This window comes from Entelurus aequoreus, linkage group LG26, assembly GCF_033978785.1.
Source record: "Entelurus aequoreus isolate RoL-2023_Sb linkage group LG26, RoL_Eaeq_v1.1, whole genome shotgun sequence".
Classification (NCBI taxonomy): Eukaryota; Metazoa; Chordata; class Actinopteri; order Syngnathiformes; family Syngnathidae; genus Entelurus; species Entelurus aequoreus.
In genome coordinates this window covers 9,429,792-9,453,236 of record NC_084756.1, presented here as the reverse complement: position 1 = coordinate 9,453,236, position 23,445 = coordinate 9,429,792, and the positions used below count along the sequence as shown (strand labels likewise).

General features: G+C 40.0%; 1 protein-coding gene across 1 annotated transcript in view; it reads right to left on the bottom strand.

Moving 5' to 3' along the window:
- Positions 1-23,445, bottom strand: part of gli1 (GLI family zinc finger 1) — a 143,620-nt gene that overhangs the window by 10,351 nt on the left and 109,824 nt on the right. The window contains exons 3-7 of the mRNA XM_062038119.1: positions 16,990-17,213; positions 8,693-8,776; positions 5,627-5,825; positions 5,216-5,384; positions 3,793-3,900 (exon numbers count right to left, since the gene is read on the bottom strand). Of these exons, the coding sequence (XP_061894103.1) occupies positions 3,793-3,900; positions 5,216-5,384; positions 5,627-5,825; positions 8,693-8,776; positions 16,990-17,213 (784 nt within the window). The remainder of the gene's footprint in view (positions 1-3,792; positions 3,901-5,215; positions 5,385-5,626; positions 5,826-8,692; positions 8,777-16,989; positions 17,214-23,445) is intronic.

The following is a 23,445-nucleotide window of genomic DNA, read 5'->3' as shown; positions in this document are numbered from 1 at the left end:
ACACTCACAAAGTCTATAACAGAATCAGAATTTGCCAAGTAGGCTTAACACACAATTAACAATGAACTAAAAATATAATCAAGTACTTAAATAACTAAAATGTGAAAGGCTAATAAATAATAGTGAGTAGAGCAGAAGTAAAAAGAGTTCTACAATCACAGTGGCAGCTGAGTTCCAGAGTTATTCCACAGCGTTCATCAGTTTTTTTGGCCTGAGAGAATCAATTGTTTGTTTCTTATGCATTTTCTTATGCACATCTCCATATATTATATCATTGGTCATGTAAACTTGTGTCAAAATGGATAATGACAAGGATGAACGGGAAAAAAAATACAATGTTTGTCTAAACAACCCCCATGATTAAAATGTAATTTAATTCAATGTCATTATTTCATCCATTATTTGTGTGGTGTTCAGGTCTGTGGGACCCGTTTTCATTTTCTATTAAAAGAAAAATGATACAATTAATTAATTTTTCAAACTGAGACTCACTGACTTTGGCTCATTTTCTGTGAAGAACATATATCAGAATACATATTTAATGACCACACACCATACACCCCTCCAACACATATCTATTACATATAAGATGTCCGGCTCCACTGGACCCGGGGCTAATAGAAACGTAGAAGTGTGGAAATTGATGTTCTCTGTACCACACACACACACACACACACACACACACACACACACACACACACACACACACACACACACACACACACACACACACACACACACACACACACACACACACACACACACACACACACACACACACACACACACACACAGGCCTAGACAGGAGGAGGACAGAGTGTAGGCGCACAGAACATCAGAGGGTAAAATGTGCGAGAAAATGAGAGCAGACAGTGTTGACAAACAATGTTGCAACCTTGTGTGGGAACCGCAGGTGCAGAAACACAAAAGAAGAATCCCTGTGGGATGCAGAAACTGGCGGAGAAATTTTCCGTGCAACGTTCATATTGTTGTTACTCAGCCAGCGTTTGTGGGTCTGATGGACCCGTTGCATTTTGTGGCTTTGAATGCCTCACAATCAAACACTTTTATGTTAAAATACTGACCAGATGTTTACCTTATCCCAATAAACATCTGTTCAGTATTTTAACATAAAAGTGTGAACATTACACAAGGGTTAATAGTGTTACTATTTTATTTTTTACATACAGTACAGGCCGTAAGTTTGGACACACCTTCTCTCTCATTCAATGTGTTTTCTGTATTTTCATGACTATTTACATTGTAGATTGTAACGACTTGGTCGCATGGTTATGCGGAGGTCGTTCTCCCAGGATGCAAACGAAAAAACTCAGAAATGATTTATTTGTATGAATCATGCAGGAGAAAACCGGGAAAAACAAAAGTGTGCCGATAGCACGGGAGGCAAAGCTAAGGAGGCTAGCACGGGAACTAGCATTTAAAACAGGAATCAAAAAACTATAATTGTCGTTAGCTGTTGCGTGATGCAAAAAAGGAAACCAGACTGATTAGTGCCCGGGAGCAGGTGAGCGTCCTGAACAATAATCAGAGGCAGGTGAAACTAATCTGCAGTCAAGGCAACTGAAACACAAACCCAGGGGTGCAAAAAAACAGAACTGAGGTAGTCAAAACTAACAGAACAAAACATGATCCGGGCAACGGATCATGACAGTAAATTGTCACATCAAAACTACGAATGAACACATGTGGTGTTATGTACTTAACAAAAAAAAGGTGAAATAACTGAAAACATGTTTTTATATTCTTATTTCTTCAAAATAGCCACCCTTTGCAATGATGACTGCTTTGCACACTCTTGGCATTCTCTCCATGAGCTTCAAGAGGTAGTCACCTGAAGTGGTTTTCACTTCACAGGTGTCATAGTTTTGATGCCTTCAGTGACAATCTACAATGTAAATAGTCATGAAAATAAAGAAAACACATTGAAATGAGAAGGTGTGTCCAAACTCTTTGGCCTGTACTGTATATTACTATAAAAGTATTTGTCTGTGTTATCATGTTGTCCCCTTTTTAGCCATTGTTTGTAAACCTCAGTGCGCATTCACCTCAAAGCGCGCTCCTGTGCGCGCCACTCAGGCTGCAGCTTTCAATCAGCAATCTGCACACCTGAAGCTGATGAGAGACCTGCCTTCTTAAGCCAGTGCAAACCTGCGTTCCGGGCCAGAACGTAGTCTTTTGTTCAGTACAGTCAGCTGTAACGTCTAGCTCCATGCTCCCTCCGTCCCCTGATTGCGAGATGTGTGACTCGTCTCCCCGTGTTCCCCTCTGGTTCCCCGGTTGCCCCGTTTGGATCTCGACCTCCTGCCTGGACATGGACCTTTGTCGCCTCTCTCCTTCCCTTGACCTCACGCCTGTCTCTGGACCTTCGAGCCTGCCTGACTTCCGCACCTCGCTCAACACTCATCAGTTAATCTCTACACCAGGGGTCACCAACACGGTGCCCGCGGGCACCAGGTAGCCCGTAAGGACCAGATGAGTAGCCCGCTGGCCTGTTCTAAAAATAGCTCAAATAGCAGCACTTACCAGTGAGCTGCTTCTATTTTTAAATTTTATTTATTTACTAGCAAGCTGGTCTCGCTTTGCTCGACATTTTTAATTCTAAGAGAGACAAAACTCAAATAGAATATTTTAAAGACTTGGTCTTCACTTGTTTAAATAAATTCATTATTTTTTTTACTTTGCTTCTTATAACTTTCAGAAAGACAATTTTAGAGAAAACAAATACAACCTTAAAAATTATTTTAGGATTTTTAAACACATATACCTTTTTACCTTTTAGATTCCTTCCTCTTCTTTCCTGACAATTTAAATTAATGTTCAAGTAAATGTATTTTTTATTGTAAAGAATAATAAATACATTTTAATTTAATTCTTCATTTTAGCTTCTGTTTTTTCGACGAAGAATATTTGTGAAATATTTCTTCAAACTTATTGTGATTAAAATTCAAAAAAATGATTCTGGCAAATCTAGAAAATCTGTAGAATCAAATGTAAATCTTATTTCAAAGTCTTTTGAATTTCTTTAAAAAAAAAATTGTTCTGGAAAATCTAGAAGAAATAATGATTTGTCTTTGTTAGAAATATAGCTTGGTCCAATTTGTTATACATTCTAACAAAGTGCAGATTGGATTTTAACCTATTTAAAACATGTCATCAAAATTCTAAAATTAATCTTAATCAGGAACAATTACTAATGATGTACCATAAATTATTTTTTAAATTTTTTCAAAAAGATTCGAATTAGCTAGTTTTTCTCTTCTTTTTTTCGGTTGAATTTTGAATTTTAAAGAGTCGAAATTGAAGATAAACTATGTTTCAAAATGTAATTGTCATTTTTTTTGTGTTTTCTCCTCTTTTAAACCATTCAATTAAGTGTAAATATCATTAATTATTAATAATAACATAGAGTTAAAGGTAAATTGAGCAAATTGGCTATTTCTGGCAATTTATTTAAGTGTGTATCAAACTGGTAGCCCTTCGCATTAATCAGTACCCAAGAAGTAGCTCTTGGTTTCAAAAAAGTTGGTGACCCCTGCTCTACACATAGTCGCACACCACACATATTTTGGATTAGCTACACACTTCATTTTCTATTGTAATACATAATAAATATAGAGCTAAAACGACGTCCCTGCTGTCTTCTTCCACTGTACACGGAACACGTGTGAAGAAGTTTGACTAATACATCGTGTCTTGTAGTGGATTTGGTAAGCTGAGGCAGGTGTATGTCATGTTAAGTATCATGTGTACAGTATGTAACATCTTGTTCACCTGAGTACCAGTAGAAGAAGGACTGGCTACATCTCCCTCAGACCTCTCCTCCAGGTTCTTCACATTCATGGCATCCATCACTGCCCCCATCCCCGGCTCAGTCTTCAGCTGGAAAACACAAGACAATAATTTTAACTAGAGATGTACGATAATACCTGCCGATATTATCGGCCGATAAATGCTTTAAAATGTAATATCGGAAATTATTGGTATGTTTTTTTTATATCGGTATGTTTTTTTTAAATTAATTTTTATTTTTTATTTTTATCAAATGAACATAAAAAACACAAGATACACTTACAATTAGTGCACCAACCCAAAAAACCTCCCTCCTCCATTTACACTCATTCACACAAAAGGGTTGTTTCTTTCTGTTATTAATATTCTGGTTCCTACATTATATGTCAATATATATCAGGGGTGTCAAACTCATTTTAGATCGGGGGCCGCATGGAGAAAAATCTACTCCCAGGTGGGCCGGACTGGTAAAATCACGGCACGATAACTTAAAAATAAAGACAACTTCAGATTTTTTTTTTTGTTTAAAAATAGAACAAGCACATTCTGAAAATGAACAAATCATAATGTTGATGGGTTTTTTTACACATACATGTTGCAGTTAATAGTATTCCATCTTTATTTGTCGTTACTTATACTTTCTGAATAAATGATGGGATAATGTTCATCAGTCAACTCTTAGGTGTAATTTTCAATCTATTAAGATAAAAAAAATATCAAAATCAAATTACAGGATGTTATTTATGTAGTTTGCTCATTTTTCTCAACTGGTGCACTAAGATCATGTGTTTTTTTTTTTTTTTTTTTACATATGTAGCATCATCTAAAATTATACAAAGAATTGCTATTGCGACATCTAGTGGACACATTTAGAAGAGCAGTTTCTTTCATTCCAAAATTTCGCAAACTCATCCCGCGGGCCGCATATAACCTGTTCGTGGGCCTGATCCGGCCCGCGGGCCGTACGTTTGACACCCCTGATATATATCAATACAGTCTGCAAGGGATACAGTCCGTAAGCACACATGATTGTGCATGCTGCTGGTCCACTAATAGTACTAACCTTTAACAGTTAATTTTACTCATTTTCATTAATTACTAGTTTCTATGTAACTGTTTTTATATTGTTTTACTTTCTTTTTTATTCAATAATTTTTTTTAAATTTATTTACCTTTTTTTATTAATTTTTTTAAAAAAGGACCTTATCTTCACCATACCTGGTTGTCCAAATGTGTTAATTCCACAACTGTATATATCGGTATCGGTTTATATCGGTATCGGTAATTAAGAGTTGGACAATATCGGAACATCGGATATCGGCAAAAAGCCATTATCGGACATCCCTAATTTTAACCATTTTTCATCATGGGGTTTTGTGCTAAGTGAGTAATGGGGTGGTCTTACCTGTCCGTGTTTGGGTGCAACATGGAGACGTGGGTTGTGGGGGGGTAGCCGTGACGCCTGGCATGTGGCCGACGTGTGTGACCCCAGAGGCGTCAACCCAGTTCCCCCGTAGAGGGCGCCATGTTGCCTGGAGTGGCAGTTCATGTTGCTGGAATAGCTCAGTGATGGACTACAGTCACATTGCATACCAAAGAAAAACTTTAATATCGGTGTCCAAAGGTAGGAAACCCATGTTAGTAGAGCACCACAGTGTGGTTTACCAAACAAACTTATTGTAAAAAAAATGTAAAGCACTGTTTTTGTATACAACACAGTAGATGATGTTAATATTGGATAAAATGGAGTTAACCGAAACATATACAAATAACATGCAAATCCTCTGTAAAGTATAAAGAAAGTGTCAAGTCTGACCTCATGGCGCCCACAGACAGATGGCCGTACGAGCTGGCACCATTGGGGGTACAGCGGGCGTTGACGAAGGCCACCAGGGAGTTGGGAGATGTCCTAATGACCGTCTGCAGGTCCACGCTGGGGTCAGACAGCGGAGAGATAGACAGCGCTCGCTTCTTACTCAGCTTCAACATGGAGCGCGGCGTGGAGAACCTGGAGCCTGGAAGCAGGAAATAATCCATTATTGTGTGAATGCTCCAAAGCATTCATATGGTTTTCTACACCAAAACTCATCTATTTAAACGTATTATTAGGGACCGAGTCCCTTTGGTACAGAGGACCCTATTGTATTTCTAGCGTTTTATTATTATACCGCCGCCTCTTTGAGCTGTAATTTGACCCCCTTAACATGCTTCAAAACTCACCAAATTGGACACACACATCAGGACTGGCGAAAATTGTGATCTAATCAAAAAACCAAACCCCAAAACTCAAAATTGCGCTCTTGATCCACCTAGGAAGAAAACACAGACAAAACTGCCTGTAACTCCCAGTAGGAATGTCGTAGAGACATGAAACAAAAACCTCTATGTAGGTCTCACTTAGACCTATATTTCACACACTGACAACCCCCAGCAAAAATCAACAGGAAGTTTGCAATTCCCCCTTCAAAACAAAAGTTGTGTAAAAACAGTCACCTTTTTTCAAACATTATCTCCTCAGAGCGCGTTTGTCGTGTCGGCTTCAAATTAGCACAGGAGAGAGATTGAACCCTTCTGATTAAAAGTTGATGAAAGAGTTTTAAATACTGCTCCGGTTTGGATTTTATGAGCCATCAAAGTCGGTTCTGTCCATCGCTGCTTGCAGCTTTAATTATTCTTCTTCTTCTCCAGATTTTGGCGCGTTCTACCGTCCACATTTTTTTCACCCGATTCAAAATGTTCCAAACTTTAAACTGTTCAGCCTATTCGGGAATCACGGGCTTTCCCTTGACAAATTCCACAAATTCCCAGATTTCCCAGTGTGGAGGGGGGCGTGGTCTGCGGGCCTGCCGCGGAGCGGGGTGTGTAAGGACCGGCCTCGGAGTCAGCGGCAGGTGAGTAGATTGCCCAGCTGGGGCTTGTTATCTAATCACCTGTCGCCCTTATTAGCAGCAGCCGGGTCGAGACACGTTGTTGGAGTTGGGAGTTGGAGCAGAGCGAGAGACTGAGAGAGCGAGCAGACACGAGCAGACTGAAAAGTCACGAGAGCAAAGACTGCTGGAAAGCGGCCTATCCTTGTGCTTGAAATAAAAGACTTGTTCAAACCTGACCACTGGGCTCCCAGAAGATCTGTCGGCACCAGGAGAACCCACCATAAAGAGAGACTTCCACACCCAGAATTCCAGGTTTTCCATGACATTTTTACCTTTAAAAATGAATTGGCCATTTTTCAAACTTCCACCATTTCCACATTTTTCAACCTATTCAAACCATTCCACCTTCAACACATCCCACCATTAAGGAAATTGAAACTTCCCCTTTTCCAAGTTTAAAAAAATTCCAGGATTTTCCAGAATTCCTGCTTTTCCTATGCCCTATTTCCACCCTTTCTTCTGGCGACTACTCCTTCCACATTTTTCAATGCATTTCAAAACATTCCTTTTAATCATGACCAAAAAACAAAGTTGTTTTTTGAACTGAAAAAATTCCCGGGTTTCCTGCAATTCCAGAATACCATTTCTCATTTCAACATGTTACTACTTAAACATTTCTCTACCGATTTGAAACATTTCTACACCAACCATTTCAACTCATTCAGACCATTCAAGTTTTTTTTTTTACCATTTAAAATTTTTTTTCCGCTTTTCCCGAAATTCCCACATTTTTTTGGAAATTCCAATTAAAATGAATGGGACATTCTTCAAACTTCCTCAACTCCCACCTTCTTCAACCTATTAAAACCATCCCACCTTCAACATATTCCACCATTCTGGAAATTCAAACTTCCCCTTTTCCAAGTTCAAAAAAATTCCAGGATTTTCCAGAATTACGGCTTTTCCTATGCCCCATTTCCACCCTTTTTTCTGGTGACTACTCCTTCCACATTTTTCAACGCATTTCAACCGTTCCACCATCAAAACATTCCTTTTAATCAGGACCAAAAACAAAGTTGTTTTTTGAACTGAAAAAATTCCCGGTTTTCCTGCTATTCCAGGAATTCCGTCATACCATCTCTCATTTCAACATGTTACTACTTCAACATTTCCCCACCGATTTGAAAAATTTAAACACCAACCATTTCATTCTCATTCAGACCATTCAAGTTTTTTACCATTTTTAAAAAATGTCCCACTTTTCCCGAAATTCCCACATTTTTTTGAAATTCCAATTGAAATGAATGGGACATTCTTCAAACTTCCACAATTCCCACATTCTTCAACCCATTCAAACCATTCCACCTTCGACACATTCCACCATTCTGGAAATTCGAACTACCCTTTTTCCAAAGTTCAAAAAAATTCCAGATTTTCCCGAAATTTCTTGCCCGATTTAACCAATTCCAACACCAACCAATTCAGCTCATTCAGGACATTCATGCTCCTAATCATTTTCAAAAAATCCCGCTTTTACCAAAATTCCCAAATTCCTAGGAGGTTCCCATTGAAATGAATGGGACATTTTTCCAAGTTGCACAATTCCCACATTTTTCAACCTATTCAAACCATTCCAACATTAACACATTCCACTCATCCTGGATATTCAAACTAACACTTTCCCTAGTTCCAAACCAAATTCCGGTTTTCCTGGAAATTCAAACTCTTCAACATTCAAACCATTCTAACATTGAAACCATTTCAGCGTTCAAACGATTTCAACATTCAAACCATTTCTACATTCACCCTACGTTCCATTAGCATTTCAGTTTAGCGTCAGCTCTTCAACATTCAAACCATTTCAACATTCAAACTATTCTTACATTCATACTACATTCTGTCAGCATTTCAGTTCAACTTCAGCATTGGAGCATTCACACACAATTCTTTCATGAATTGCTTCTTCTAGTTTCTTTATAATTTTCCTCTTTTTTTTGTTGGGTTTGTCTCACCGTCCCCTGAGCTCATGTGGTCCGAGTTGAAGTTGTGATGAGAGGACATCATGTTGTTCTGGTTGCAGTACGGGGCGCCATTGCCTAAGAAAAATCAAAAAGAGACGTCAGTGGTAACAACAAGAGAGAAACCATGTTTTCATGTAAACACACTACTGATGTTGAATAGTGTGGTTATTTTATTCTGATGCTTGTATTTCTTTCAATTGTTTTAATTGTTGTTTTTCCTCTGTGATATGGATCTTCCTGGGTCGGAAATAAATGACTATACACGGCGTGGCGAAGTTGGTAGAGTGGCCGTGCCAGCAATCGGAAGGTTGCTGGTTACTGGGGTTCAATCCCCACCTTCTACCATCCTAGTCACGTCCGTTGTGTCCTTGGGCAAGACACTTCACCCTTGCTCCTGATGGCTGCTGGTTAGCGCCTTGCATGGCAGCTCCCGCCATCAGTGTGTGAATGTGTGTGTGAATGGGTGAATGTGGAAATAGTGTCAAAGCGCTTTGAGTACCTTGAAGGTAGAAAAGCGCTATACAAGTATAACCCATTTATCATTTATATATTGTATGTGGCCCGCGAAAGCCTGGGAAAAATGTGTGTTAATAAAATACTTCTTTTTTTTACTAAATGCAAATAATTATTTCGATTTTGACAGAAAAAAATGTGTATCTTCGAAACGTTATTATCTAATCATGCCAAATATTACATTATTGTATAGTTGTGGAGGGGGGCGTGTCCTGCTGACCTGCAGCGAAGCGGGGTGTGCCAGGACCGGCTTCGAGATCAGCAACAGGTGCGTAGATGGCCCACCTGGGCGTGTTTATCTAATCACCTGTCGCTCTGTTAAAGGCAGCAGCCGGGAAGGAGAAGGTGGTGGATGGTGGAGCACGAGCACGAGCACGAGCACGAGCACGAGCACGAGCACGAGCACGAGCACGAGCACGAGCGAGAGCGAGACCGACCGAATGACAATTGCTGAAAAGCACTAAAAGACTTTGCACATTGCTGAAAATAAAACATTGTTGCAACCCTGGAAGAGCCTGGCATGTCGGTGATTGGTGGTCCGAAGAACCCGGAAGCGCAAGTCCTCCACAATCGTGTATTACAAAAATATGTTAGTAAAGATAACATTAGTTTGTACATGAACAAATCTTAATAACCGAGTGCATTGGCAATGGTGTAATAATATGACGTGATTACTGGTACACATTTATTGCAATGCTGTCAAATGATATATATATATTTTTTTAAAATTTTGATTAATCACAGGTTATTGCCCGCATGCATAATTTTAATTATTTTTTTTTTTTTTTTTTTTTTTTTTATAATGTCCTGCCCAGCTTCTCGGGCAAATCATATAGCAGATGTAGATGTTCAGATTTACTTTACAAAAGAGAAGTGTAGGATACTTCTCTTGTTGCCTTACTTGTATTTTGACTTTATTAAATGTATTTATATTATCATTTGGTGCAGCCGGGCCGGAGCAGGAGGGGATAGAAAGAGAGAATAAGGAAGACAGAGGGGGGAATTGTGGGGACAAGAGGGGGATTAGACAGAGAGACAAAAACAACAACAACAACAACAGAGCAACATCAGCAAATACGACATGTACAAATATGATGGTAAAAGTAATAACAAATAAGCAGTTAGCGAAAATTAAAAAAAAAAAATACAGAAATGACAATGAGCATTATTACACTAAAAATGGAGCAATATGAATACCAATAGAAATAGTGCTATTGATAATAAACAATACCAGTACTTTACCTTTGTTATCAACAATACAATTGTTCAAATGCAACAATACATATACGTAATGATAACTTGAGATACAAAAGAATGCAGAAAAATGGAGGGGAAGAAAGAGAAGCAACCTTAACCTTGTAGATTGTTATAGTAACAATAGGTTAAGCTTTGTCAGTGTGCCATGTGTTATACCCAGTTTACCCTAGGGCAACAACGTTAATATATGTTTGATGAAACGTGATTATGTGCATGAGTGTATGTGTGCATATGTACTTGTATATGTACAGTATGTGTATGTGTGCTTGTACAGTGAATGTATATGTACAGTATGTGTATATTATTTATTATTTTTTAAAAAGCGGCCCTCTGAAGGCAGCCATTACCGCAATGTGGCCCTCAATGAAAACAAGTTTGACACGCCTGTGTTAGAGGACTAACACTCAAGACCTTGGCATTAAGCACTCAGACTAAATCTGACCAATCTAAGTCTGTGAGCATGAACTGATGAAAACTACTCGGATGAGAGGCAGAACGTCTTCTAAGACAAACTAAAGAGTCAACTGTTCAGTTCAATACCCTGAGAATACCAATAACTTGGATGAACGAGAACATTACAACACATTCATCTCAGGCACACAAGAAGGACATTATATAAAAGTGACACAGTACAGTCAAATGTGTAAAAGATAACATATACACCCAAAGATGCTGCAAGTTAAACGACAACAGATTCACAAGTCAACTGTATTTATTTTTAGACATGGACCAAAAAAGACTTGCTGAAGGAACATACACTATATTGCCAAAAGTATTTGGCCACTTGCCTTGACTCACATATGAACTTGAAGTGCCATCCCATTCCTAACCCATAGGGTTCAATAAGATGTGGGTCCACCTTTTGCAGCTATTACAGCTTCAACTCTTCTGGGAAGGCGGTCCACAAGGTTGCGGAGTGTGTTTATAGGAATTTTCCACCATTCTTCCAAAAGAGCATTGGTGAGGTCACACACTGATGTTAGTCGAGAAGGCCTGGCTCTCAGTCTCCGTTCTAATTCATTCCAAAAGTGTTCTATCGAGTTCAGGTCAGGACTCTGTGCAGGCCAGTCAAGTTCATCCACACCAGACTCTGTCATCCATGTCTTTATGGACCTTGCTTTGTGCACTGGTGCACAGTCATGTTGGAAGAGGAAGGGGCCCGCTCCAAACTGTTCCCACAAGGTTGGGAGCATGGAATTGTCCGAAATGTTTTGGTATCCTGGAGCATTCAAAGTTCCTTTCACTGGAACTAACCAGCCAAGAAAAACAACCCCACACCATAATTCGTCCTCCACCAAATTTCACACTCGGCACAATGCAGTCCAAAATGTAGCATTCTCCTGGCAACCTCCAAACCCAGACTCGTCCATCAGATTGCCAGATGGAAAAGTGTGATTCATCACTCCAGAGAAGGCGTCGCCACTGCTCTAGAGTCCAGTGGTGACGTGCTTTACACCACTGCACCCGAGGCTTTGCATTGGACTTGGTGATGTATGGCTTAGATGCAGCTGCTCCGCCATGGAAACCCATTCCATGAAGCTCTCTGCGTACTGGGGTGGCCAAATACTTTTGGCAATATAGTGTATATTATTTTAATGGGATAATATGTAAATGATCAAATAAAATGTATCAATAAAAAAAGAACATAAGCCTTCAGTCCAATCAATAAAACATAATTTCCCTCTGTTGTTACACTATGAATGAGGACATGCTGATTCTGTATCAAATAATCGTATAACAGGCATATCCTTTTTGGGAACCTCACAGGGTCAAGGGAAGCAAGGGAGTGGTTAGCCGGAGTAGAATGAGAAGTGCGTGAGTACAACGGTGCCAGGGATGATATCACTGTTGTGTTGTTGCTTGCTACAAACATAAAAATAAATTTGCTCTGCAAGGCAAAACCGATGTCTTTTCCACGAGTCAAGTCAAGTCCAGTGGTTTCACAGTGTTGCCGTTCAGCAGTCGTGGAAATCCAGGGCAATCATAGTCTCGTGCGACACCCGGTCCATGTATGTACATCCATTCTTGTCATCATTCATGTATGCTAACGTGACTAACATACATTTTTTCACGAGCATCCCCGGCTGTTGTTGTTGTTTTAAAGACAACAACCGTCATCTGATTTCTAGTTTTGCACGACAGGGGGGACGGCGTGCCGAAGTTGGGAGAGTGGCCGTGCCAGCAATCTGACGGTTACTGGTTCAATCCCCACCTTCTACCATCCTAGTCACGTCCGTTGTGTCCTTGGGCAAGACACTTCACCCTTGCTCCTGATGGGTGCTGGTTAGCGCCTTGCATGGCAGCTCCCGCCATCAGTGTGTGAATGTGTGTGTGAATGGGTGTGTGAATGGGTGAATGTGGAAATAGTGTCAAAGCGCTTTGGGCTCCTTAAAAAGGGGTAGAAAAGCGCTATACAAGTATATCCCATTTACCATTTACCATTCACATGGTCTATGTTGTAGGTAGGTAGGTAGGTCTTTATTGTCGTTGCACAAGTACAACAAAACTTTGTTTTCGGCACAAACCCGTTCAAGATTAGACAAACAAAAAGTGTACAGGGTTACAGAACAGGAACGCTGATGGGTCGCCACAAGGCGCCCTGTAAAAGATGGAAAAAAGGTCAACACTGGGGGAGGATGAGTAAAAAAATACAATCTAGTCTTGAGTGAGAAAAAAACCTCCATAGCAGAGCACATATACATATTACAACATACATCTCAAGACTTGCAACAGAGGGGAGGGAGTGGGGGCTACGGTGGCGGGCTGCAGCTCTTCAGGCGCTGCCCAGCCATCCATCACCCCGTCAAGGGCGTTGGAAGGGGCGGGGGTGGGGTATGTGTGTGTGGCGTATATTTTTTGTGGATGCATGTGTGTGTGTAAGTCTGCCGCGTGTCTCTGTTCCGCGGCCTTGGTGTTCTTGCCGGTCAGTCCAAAGTCAACAACAACAGGTGTGTGTCCATGAGAGACAAGAAGGGAGTTTGTTGTGTGTTTGCCTCACTGTCCTTCGGGAGAGTCTCGAAGCCAGGGAAACAATCCAAGTTAGAATGTTTTGTATGCGAGTGAACATAAAATTAGCTTTTCACTCTAAATTTTCTATGACTGGTCCTCAAATTCATCCTGCAGGGCAGACAGTCCAACGTTATCCAAATCACAAGAGTGTCCACAGTTCTTCTCGCATCCTCCAATCATTTGTGGCAGCTTTGGGGTACTTTGAAGACTGCCAGCAACTTCCAATTTGTGGACAAACCAGAGCAACGCTTACTCCAATCAAAAGATGTCCTGTTGTCATAATTCCCAATAGGTGGATATCTTCACGTCCTCGACTGGAAGGATCACCAGGCACGGGGCACTCCTTCTTCTCCAAAGAGTCCGTGGTGTGTCCAGCAACAGCCGCTCCGTCACGACAAGCAGGTTCCCCCAAACCCAACATCTTGTCAAATTCGTTGAGGCCAGTTAAATACAACAAGAAAGTTAAGACAAGAAGACAAAGAAGCAAGCAGGAGAGTTAAGGGAGAGGGAAGGGGAGCGTCCGCCCTCGATGAGTGCCAGTGAGAAAATGTTTTTCTAAACTCGATTAATCTGAATGTTCACAGCTGATTCTTATCGACTGAAGCGGCTGCTACCGACGCAGCCGAATCGCTCACTTTGTCAAACCAGATATCCGGTCGCATCGGATTATCTTTCACAACCCTACTTGCTACACATCAGCTGTTTGAATGTAACATGCATCTTAGTTGTTGTTTTCATTACACACTTTGAAGGTATTTCAATCACCATGGAAAATTGCTAATGCTAATCACTAGCATGCATATGACACAGCTAATGTAAATTAGCATCGAGCTAGCGCACTTTGAAAAGTGGAGCCTTACTGTACGTTTGAGCGTTTTTTTTACATTTTTATCAGGCATGCTTGCTTTGTTGGCATTGAAAATTGTAACAAGACTTCGAGGCAGCTTTCCAAGGTATCGAAATATGGCACCATTTAATGTTACGTGAACCGATACTCGGTTGTGTCGACGAAATTAGGTGGTTATAAGAGTACTGAATTTGTTAACCATCCCTACTCGGCTTACTTCAAATGAATACCGTCTTTTTGTGGAGTTAAAAAACAACAACAACATCAGTAGGTTGTCTACAGCCACAGATAACGCTGTTAATGGCATTTTTTTTTTCTAACTGGAGGCACAGGCGGTTATTTGGTTTGGTAGCCCACACACCCAGCAAATATTGTAGCTTGTTTATTTAAAAAAGGAACTATTTTTACTAGGGGTGTCCGATAATATCGGACTGCCAATATTATCGGCCGATAAATGCTTTAAAATGTAATATCGGAAATTATCGGTATCGGTTTCAAAATTATCGGTATCGGTTTCAAAAAGTAAAATTCATGACTTTTTAAAACGCCGCTGTGTACACGGACGTAGGGAGAAGTACAGAGCGCCAATAAACCTTAAAGGCACTGCCTTTGCGTGCCGGCCCAGTCACATAATATCTACGGCTTTTCACACACACAAGTGAATGCAATTCATACTTGGTCAACAGCCATACAGGTCACACTGAGGGTGTACGTATAAACAACTTTAACACTGTTACAAATATGCGCCACACTGTGAACCCACACCAAACAAGAATGACAAACACATTTCAGGAGAACATCTGCACCGTAACACAACATAAACACAACAGAAAAAAAACACCCAGAACCCCTTGCAGCACTAACTCTTCCAGGACGCTACAATATACACCCCCGCTAACCCCTACACCCCCCCACCTCCCAACTCAACCCCGCCCACCTCAACCTCCTCATGCTCTCTCAGGGAGAGCATGTCCCAAATTCCAAGCTGCTGTTTTGAGGCATGTTAAAAAAAATAATGCACTTTGTGACTTCAATAATAAACATGGCAGTGCCATGTTGGCATTTTTTTTCCATAACTTGAGTTGATTTATTTTGGAAAACCTTGTTACATTGTTTAATGCATCCAGCGGGGCATCACAACAAAATTAGGCATAATAATGTGTTAATTCCACGACTGTGTATATCGGTATCGGTTGATATAAGAATCGGTAATTAAGAGTTGGACAATATCGGAATATCGGATATCGGCAAAAAAGCCATTATCGGACATCTCTAATTTTTACCGTTTATGCCTTCGTGTGATGTTTTGGGTGGAGAAGACAAAGCAACACGATCCATGTCACTACAGGAAGTGAATATGGAAGAACAAGGAGCTGGTCTTTCATTGAAGCTAAAACACTTCTTCATGTCAGAATGTTGATGGGGTTGAGGTCAGGGCTTTGAAATTCTTCCATGACGATTTTCACTAAGCATGCCTTTATGAACCTTTTATTTTGGCGCACTGGGGCCTGAAAGGAGTCACATACTGTCGACTTGCAGTGGTTCTTAACCATAAGGCGGGGCCCCTAGAGCAGTGTTTTTCAACCTTTTCTGAGCCAAGGCACATTTTTTTTCATTAAAAAAATCCCGAGGCACACCACTAGCAGAAAATATAAAAATATTCAACTCAGCAGCCGATATTGACAGTAAAAAGTCGTTCTTGCAATTGTTGGATATGAATTTAAACCATAACCAAGCATGCATTAATATAGCTCTTGTCTCAAAGTAGGTGTACTGTCACCACCTTTCACATCACGCCCTGACTTATTTTGACTTTTTTGGTGTTTTCCTGTGTAGTTTTTTAGTTCTTGTCTTGCGCTCCTATTTTGGTGTTGATTGTCATGTGCGGATGTACTTTGGGGACGCCGTCTGCTCCACACGCTGTAAGTCTTTGCTGTCGTCCAGCATTCTGTTTTTGTTTATTTGCAGCCAGTTCAGTTTTAGCTTCGTTCTGCTAAGCCATCCCTAAGCTTCAATGCCTTTTCTTAGCGGCACTCGCCTTTTGTTCATTTTTGGTTTAAGCGTTAGATACCTTTTTACCTGCAAACCATCGTCGTCGTTCCCGACATCTACAAAGCAATTAGCTACCTGCTGCCACCTACTGATATGGAAGAGTATTACACGGTTACTCTGCCGAGCTCCAGACAGCACAGACACTCAACAACGGCACATTTGCGGATTATAATTACTGGTTTGCAAAAAATATTTTTAACCCAATTAGCTGAAATGAGATAATCTCCCACGGCACACCAAACAATATCTCATGGTACACCAGTGTGCCGCCTCAGGTGTGGTACTCTATTGTTATACACTTTCTTACCACTTGTGGCAGCAATGAGAATCCCAAACAAACAGAAGAAGTCTGGAGTTACAGTCAGAGACGTTTCTTAAGCGCAAAAATGATGACTAAAGTGGTGAAGCTGCATTTTCATTTTATTGACAGTTAAAGAAACATATTCATTATTAATTGTGTTTGTTTATTTTATAGCAACATAGTTGTATGTACAATTAAAATGAAGAGTAAGATTACCAATGTATTGTTAATATTTGAGCGGGCCCATTAAAAATATCGGGCCCCGAAAGTCAATAAGGTTAAGACCCCTGCTGTAGAGTATCCACTTACCTTCTATGTTTCTGTGGCCCATCATGCCGAGCGGAAGCGAAGCTTGGGGGGGCCTCATATATTGATCCAAGCAGTGACTTATGCTCGGCCCCGGTCCTGATCCGTGACCCATGCCGGGAGTCATTGGGTTGTACATGGCTCTGCAGTCCTGGGGAGGGCAGCTGAGGAGCGGTGCACGCAAGGAGGGCACGTCGCTGTAGGGGGACTGGTCTGGAGGCAGGAGGCTGGTAAAGGAATATTACACAAATCATCAACTCGTGTGCAAATGCACCACCTGAGTCACATGCAAAAGAATTGGGACACCACCAGTCCATGACTTGACCACCTCCTCTATCTAACACAACTCAATTTAAGCACATATTCCAGTCAGATTGATGAATAAGTGCTCCACCAAACAGTTTATTCTGTTGGCTTTACAGCACTATTTTTTGCATTGCATAAGCCTATTAAAGTAAATTCCGGAAACAGCATATAATAATATAATAACAACTACAAAAGCAAGGTCTTCTCTGTTGCCCTGACATAAATCATGATCATAAATTAAGAAGTTAATTTAATTTTTAATATATTTTCCATACTGTGGAGGGAGGTGTGGCCAGTGGGCCTGCAGGAGCAGAGGTCACCGCCTCTGTCTATGGTGCTGAGGACGAGCACCATCGGATAGGGGCGAGGCATGGGCTGATGGCGAGACACAGCTGGCAGGTGATTCGATTTTACAGGTGGTACGTGTTATTCTAATCATCTTTTGTCTTTAACAGTAAGCGGCCGGGAGCAGGGGGGGGAGAGAGGATACGGACATGGCTGAAAAGTCGCGTCCTGCTGGAGAGAAAACTTGTGATAAAATCTATGTACATTAAAACTTGGTTCAACTTTGCACGCCTGGCTCCTGTGAAGTGTATGTCAGTGGGACCGCTAGGAAGCGACTTCCACACATACATATCTAAAATCATTCATCATATTCTCTTTATCCAGTGTTCCTTGGATTCACATTAGAGCTTTTGTCCAATCAGAATTCTGCTAGCTTGTTGCCAGCGCTGTATGAATTCTGCCGGAAAGCTTCTGAATCAACATTATCAGTTGCCAGAGCCAATCAGATCACAATGTCACGGGATTTGTGCGTTCTGATGAGCGCACTTCCAGGACCGCGCCAAGTGCGTGTCAGTCCGGCGGCAGCAAGCGGCTGCAATCAATCAGCAGCAATAAGCGCACCTGCGGCTGATCAGAGGACCGCCTTCATAAGCCTGCACAACCTGCTATCCCGCGCCAGAACGTAGCGACCTGTCCTGTACAGTAAGCCAAACCAGTCTAGCTCTATGCAAACTCTCTCTCTGTGTTTTCCCCTCCGTGTTGATCCCCAAAGTAAGAACTGAACTGGGCAAGAAAGTAATTAGGTTTTCAGCACCGAAGGCTTGGAATAACCTACAATCGAATCTTCAACTTCAAACCCTTGTTACATTAAATGAGTTTAAAGCTTCTGTGAAAGGATTGCAGTCTACCTTATCTGTATGCACATGTGCTATGTGAGCAAGTTTTAATGTTGTAAATTTAATGTTTTATGTGTTGTTTACTGTTTTTAATGTAACCTTGCTGCTGCCCTCTTGGCCAGGTCTCCCTTGGAAAATAGATCTTTGACCTCAACAGGATTTTACCTGGTTAAATAAAGGCTAAATAAAAAAATAAATAAAAAGATTGGCTCGTGTTTTCTTGTCGATCCAGCAGCTTCCCTCCGTTCCCGCGTTACGAGCTGTGCGTCTCGTCTCCCCCGCATTCCCTATGCGTCCCTGACTGCCTCTTGGATCTCGACCTCCCGCCTGGACACGGACCATCTACGCCTCGCTATAGCCCCCCGACTACCTGCTTGTATCACGTATCTACGAGCCTGCCCTGCCCGTTTTTGGACTTGCCTCTCGCTCAACACTCTGGTAACACTCTACAGCTAATCTCCACACATAGTCTCACACACACACACTCTTTGGATTCGTCACACTCCATGTCCCTGGTTTATTTATATTATTATTTGTTATTTATATATATATAGTATATATCTAATAAAACATAGAGATAAATACTACGCCCCCTGTTGTCTGTGCCGTCTCCTCCCTCTGTACATAACACACGAGTTGGTAACATTAGCCCATCTCGGTAGCCTTACGTTAGGGTTAGGGCTCACTTGTCCCTCCCAAGTGAGTATCCAATCACAAGTTGTTATTTGCGAAAGCAGGAAGTAGCACCAGAGCCTAGCAGAGAAATCGCCGATACTCACTTTTTTTTACCCACAAAGACGGAGAGCAACACGTTGATTAGGTGGCAGATAGACATTTGCAAGAAGGATATTTAAAGAGAAACTACATCTTGTGAGACCATGTCGGCCGACCCCAGAAGATAGCTTAGCTGTCGCGGCACTGAAACGGTGAAATGCCCGCCACTTCTACTCGAATCGACCGACTATGAGGGGTACCACTGGCTTATACGGCGTCAGATAGGTGCTACAAATTGTGAGTTCAAATATTTAATTTCTTTATTTTTCACGTTTAATATGTTTTACACAATTATTTTAATTTTGACAGTACCACGTAAGATATGTTTTAATTGCTGTTGCGGGTTTATTGATTTTTAACCATGACCGACATCATATTGAACCCTATGGGTTAGGAATAATAATAATAATAATAATAATAGATTTTATTTGTAAAAAACACTTTATATTGAGTAAACAATCTCAAATTGCTACAGTGTATTAACATAAAAAATAAAATAAATAAAAAAGATAATAAATAAATACATAAAAATAAAAACTAGAACAGCCAAATAGCTATAGCTAGTATGCACATATCTAAAAAAAGGCTTTTTTTTTTTTTTTAAAAGAAGGGCTTTTAAGCCTTTTTTAAAAGCATCCACAGTCCCCGGTGCCCTCAGGTGGTCAGGGAGAGCGTTCCAGACTGGGAGCGGCGGAGCAGATAGGAACGAGGAATGGGATGGCACTTCAAGTTCATATGTGAGTCTAGGCAGGTGGCCAAATACTTTTGGCAATATAGTGTATATGTATATACTGTACATACAGTACAGGCCAAAAGTTTGGACACACCTTCTCCTCATTCTATGCGTTTTCTTTATTTTCATGACAATTTACATTGTAGATTGTCACATCAAAACAATGAATGAAAACATGTTTTATATTCTAGTTTCTTCAAAATAGCCACCCTGTGCTCTGATTACTGCTTTGCACATTCTTGGCATTCTCTCCATGCGCTTCAAGAGGTAGTCACCGATATATATATATATATATATATATATATATATATATATATATATATATATATATATATATATATATATATATATATATATATATATATATATATATATATATATATATATAAATATACATATATATATATATATATGTTACAGATCTCTCTCTCTCTAATATATATCTGTATTTGTATGTGGGTTGATGACTGTGGCAGGACTGTGATGTGTTCTTCTGTCCACTAGAGAGCTCACTCTCATGGTTTTGCTTATAGCTAAAGGCCCATCTGTTCTAGTCCCCATTTTTGGAACGTTCTAGTCTTGCATGTGCAATAGAATACCTTCTTCATGTCATCAGACAATGAACTGTTGAAGGTTAAAAAACAGATGATGTTATCAATGAAAGTTATCAAAACTTTTGATGCTGCTCATGAACAAAATGATGTTACTTCACACATCTCGCATACCTTTAATACCAATATGACGTTATTTAATACTAATTTGACATGTTTGATATAAGGAAGGTACTTTTACAGTTAGAACAGAAGTGAAGACAACTGGAATTATTAACTATTAGAGTAGAGAGACCGATTGTATGTCATGAATATTGTTGGCTGCAAAATGGAAATACTTATTGACATTTACTGAGCATTGAATAATATTTATACTAATTTCAAACTATTCTTCTTATATTACAAAATCAATTATATGGAAACCTGTGTGAGCTATGGATGTTAGTAAAGTACAGAATGAGACAGCAAGAAATGGTAAGGCGATGGAACAAACCTACAAAAATAAGTGGCTGATTGAAGAAAATAATCATCTTGAATACTAACAACGCATTATTTAGGAAATCAGGCTCATCAGGCTAGAAAAACACACGTCTACAACGCTAAATATATCCCGTGGATATATATCCCCTCAGGGATCAATACTAGGACCAAAATTGTTCAATCTCTATATAAATGACATTTGCAAAGTTACAAAGGACTTAAAGGCCTACTGAAAGCCACTACTACCGACCACGCAGTCTGATAGTTTATATATCAATGATGAAATCTTAACATTGCAACACATGCCAATACGGCCGGGTTAACTTATAAAGTGCAATTTTAAATTTCCCGCTAAACTTCCGGTTGAAAACGTCTATGTATGATGACGTATGCGCGTGACGTCAATCGTTGAAACTGAAGTATTGGTACCCCATTGAATCCAATACAAAAAAGCTCTGTTTTCATCTCAAAATTCCACAGTATTCTGGACATCTGTGTTGGTGAATCTTTTGCAATTTGTTTAATGAACAATGAAGACTGCAAAGAAGAAAGTTGTAGATGGGATCGGTGTATTAGCGGCTGGCTGTAGCAACACAACCAGGAGGACTTTGACTTGGATAGCAGACGCGCTAGCCGACGCTAGCCAACGCTAGCCGCCGGCCGCACGGATGATCGGGTGAAGTCCTCCGTCCTTCCGTCGATCGCTGGAACGCAGGTGAGCACGGGTGTTGATGAGCAGATGAGGGCTGGCTGGCATAGGTGGAGCGCTAATGTTTTTATCATAGCTCTGTGAAGTCCCGTTGCTAAGTTAGCTTCAATGGCTTCGTTAGCAACAGCATTGTTAAGCTTCGCCAAGCTGGAAATTATTAACCGTGTAGTTACATGTCCATGGTTTAATAGTATTGTTGATCTTCTGTCTATCCTTCCAGTCAGGGATTTATTTATTTTGTTTCTATCTGCATTTGAGCCCGATGCTATCACGTTAGCTCAGTAGCTAAAGAGCTTCGCCGATGTATTGTCGTGGAGATAAAAGTCACTGTGAATGTCCATTTTGCGTTCTCGACTCTCATTTTCAAGAGGATATAGTATCCAAGGTGGTTTAAAATACAAATCCGTGATCCACAATAGAAAAAGGAGAAAGTGTGGAATCCAATGAACCCTTGTACCTAAGTTACGGTCAGAGCAAAAAAAGATACGTCCTGCACTGCACTCTAGTCCTTCACTCTCACTTTCCTCATCCACAAATCTTTCATCCTCGCTCAAATTAATGGGGTAATCGTCGCTTTCTCGGTCCGAATCTCTCTCGCTGCTGGTGTAAACAATGGGAAAATGTGAGGAGTCCTTCCTCCGGTGACATCACGCTACTTCCGGTATAGGCAAGGCTTTTTTTTATCAGCGACCAAAAGTCGTTGTTCTCTACTAAATCCTTTCAGCAAAAATATGGCAATATTGCGAAATGATCAAGTATGACACATAGAATGGATCTGCTATCCCCGTTTAAATAAAAACCTTTCATATCAGTAGGCCTTTAAAGTTAGTATTATTTGCAGATGATACAACTGTGTTTTGTTCAGGAGAGAACACACAGAAGATAATACAAATAATAACAGAAGAAATTAACACATTAAAAAGAGGATGTGAAAAAAACAGACTATCTTTGAATCTCAGTAAAACTAAAATAATGCTATTTGGTAACAGTAGAAGAGAAAGTCAAACACAAATACAAATAGACGGAATAGAAATTGAAAGAGTAAATGAAATATCTAGGTATAATGATTGATGATAAATTGAACTGGAAATCTCACGTAAAAAATATATAACATAAAGTAGCAAGAAACACGTCAATAATGAATAAAGCAAAACATGTTCTAGACCAAAAATCACTTCATATTCTCTACTGCTCACTAGTGTTACATATCTGAGTTATTGTGTAGAAATATGGGGAAATAATTACAAAAGTAAACTTCATTCATTAACAGTGTTACAAAAAAGATCAGTTATAATAATACATAATGTTGGATATAGAGAACATACAAACTCTTTATTTATTGAATCAAAAATACTGAAATTCCACGACATAGTGAATTTGCAAACAGCTAAAATTATACACAAAGCAAACTATAACCTGCTACCCAAGAATATACAACAATTCTTCTCAACAAAAGAGGAGAAATATAATCTTAGAGGAAAAATTTAATTTCAAACATTTGTACGCACGTGCAACACTTAAGACCTTCAGTATATCAGTATGTGGAATTAAATGATGGAATGGATTAAGCAAATAAAGCAAACAATGTACTAATATGATCCACTTCAAGAAACTCTTCAAACTTAATGTGTTTACAAAGTACAAAGAAGAAGAACCATGATAAACATTCTGAATTTATCTCATCCATCCATTCATTTTCTAGATAGTCTTACTCATCTCACCATA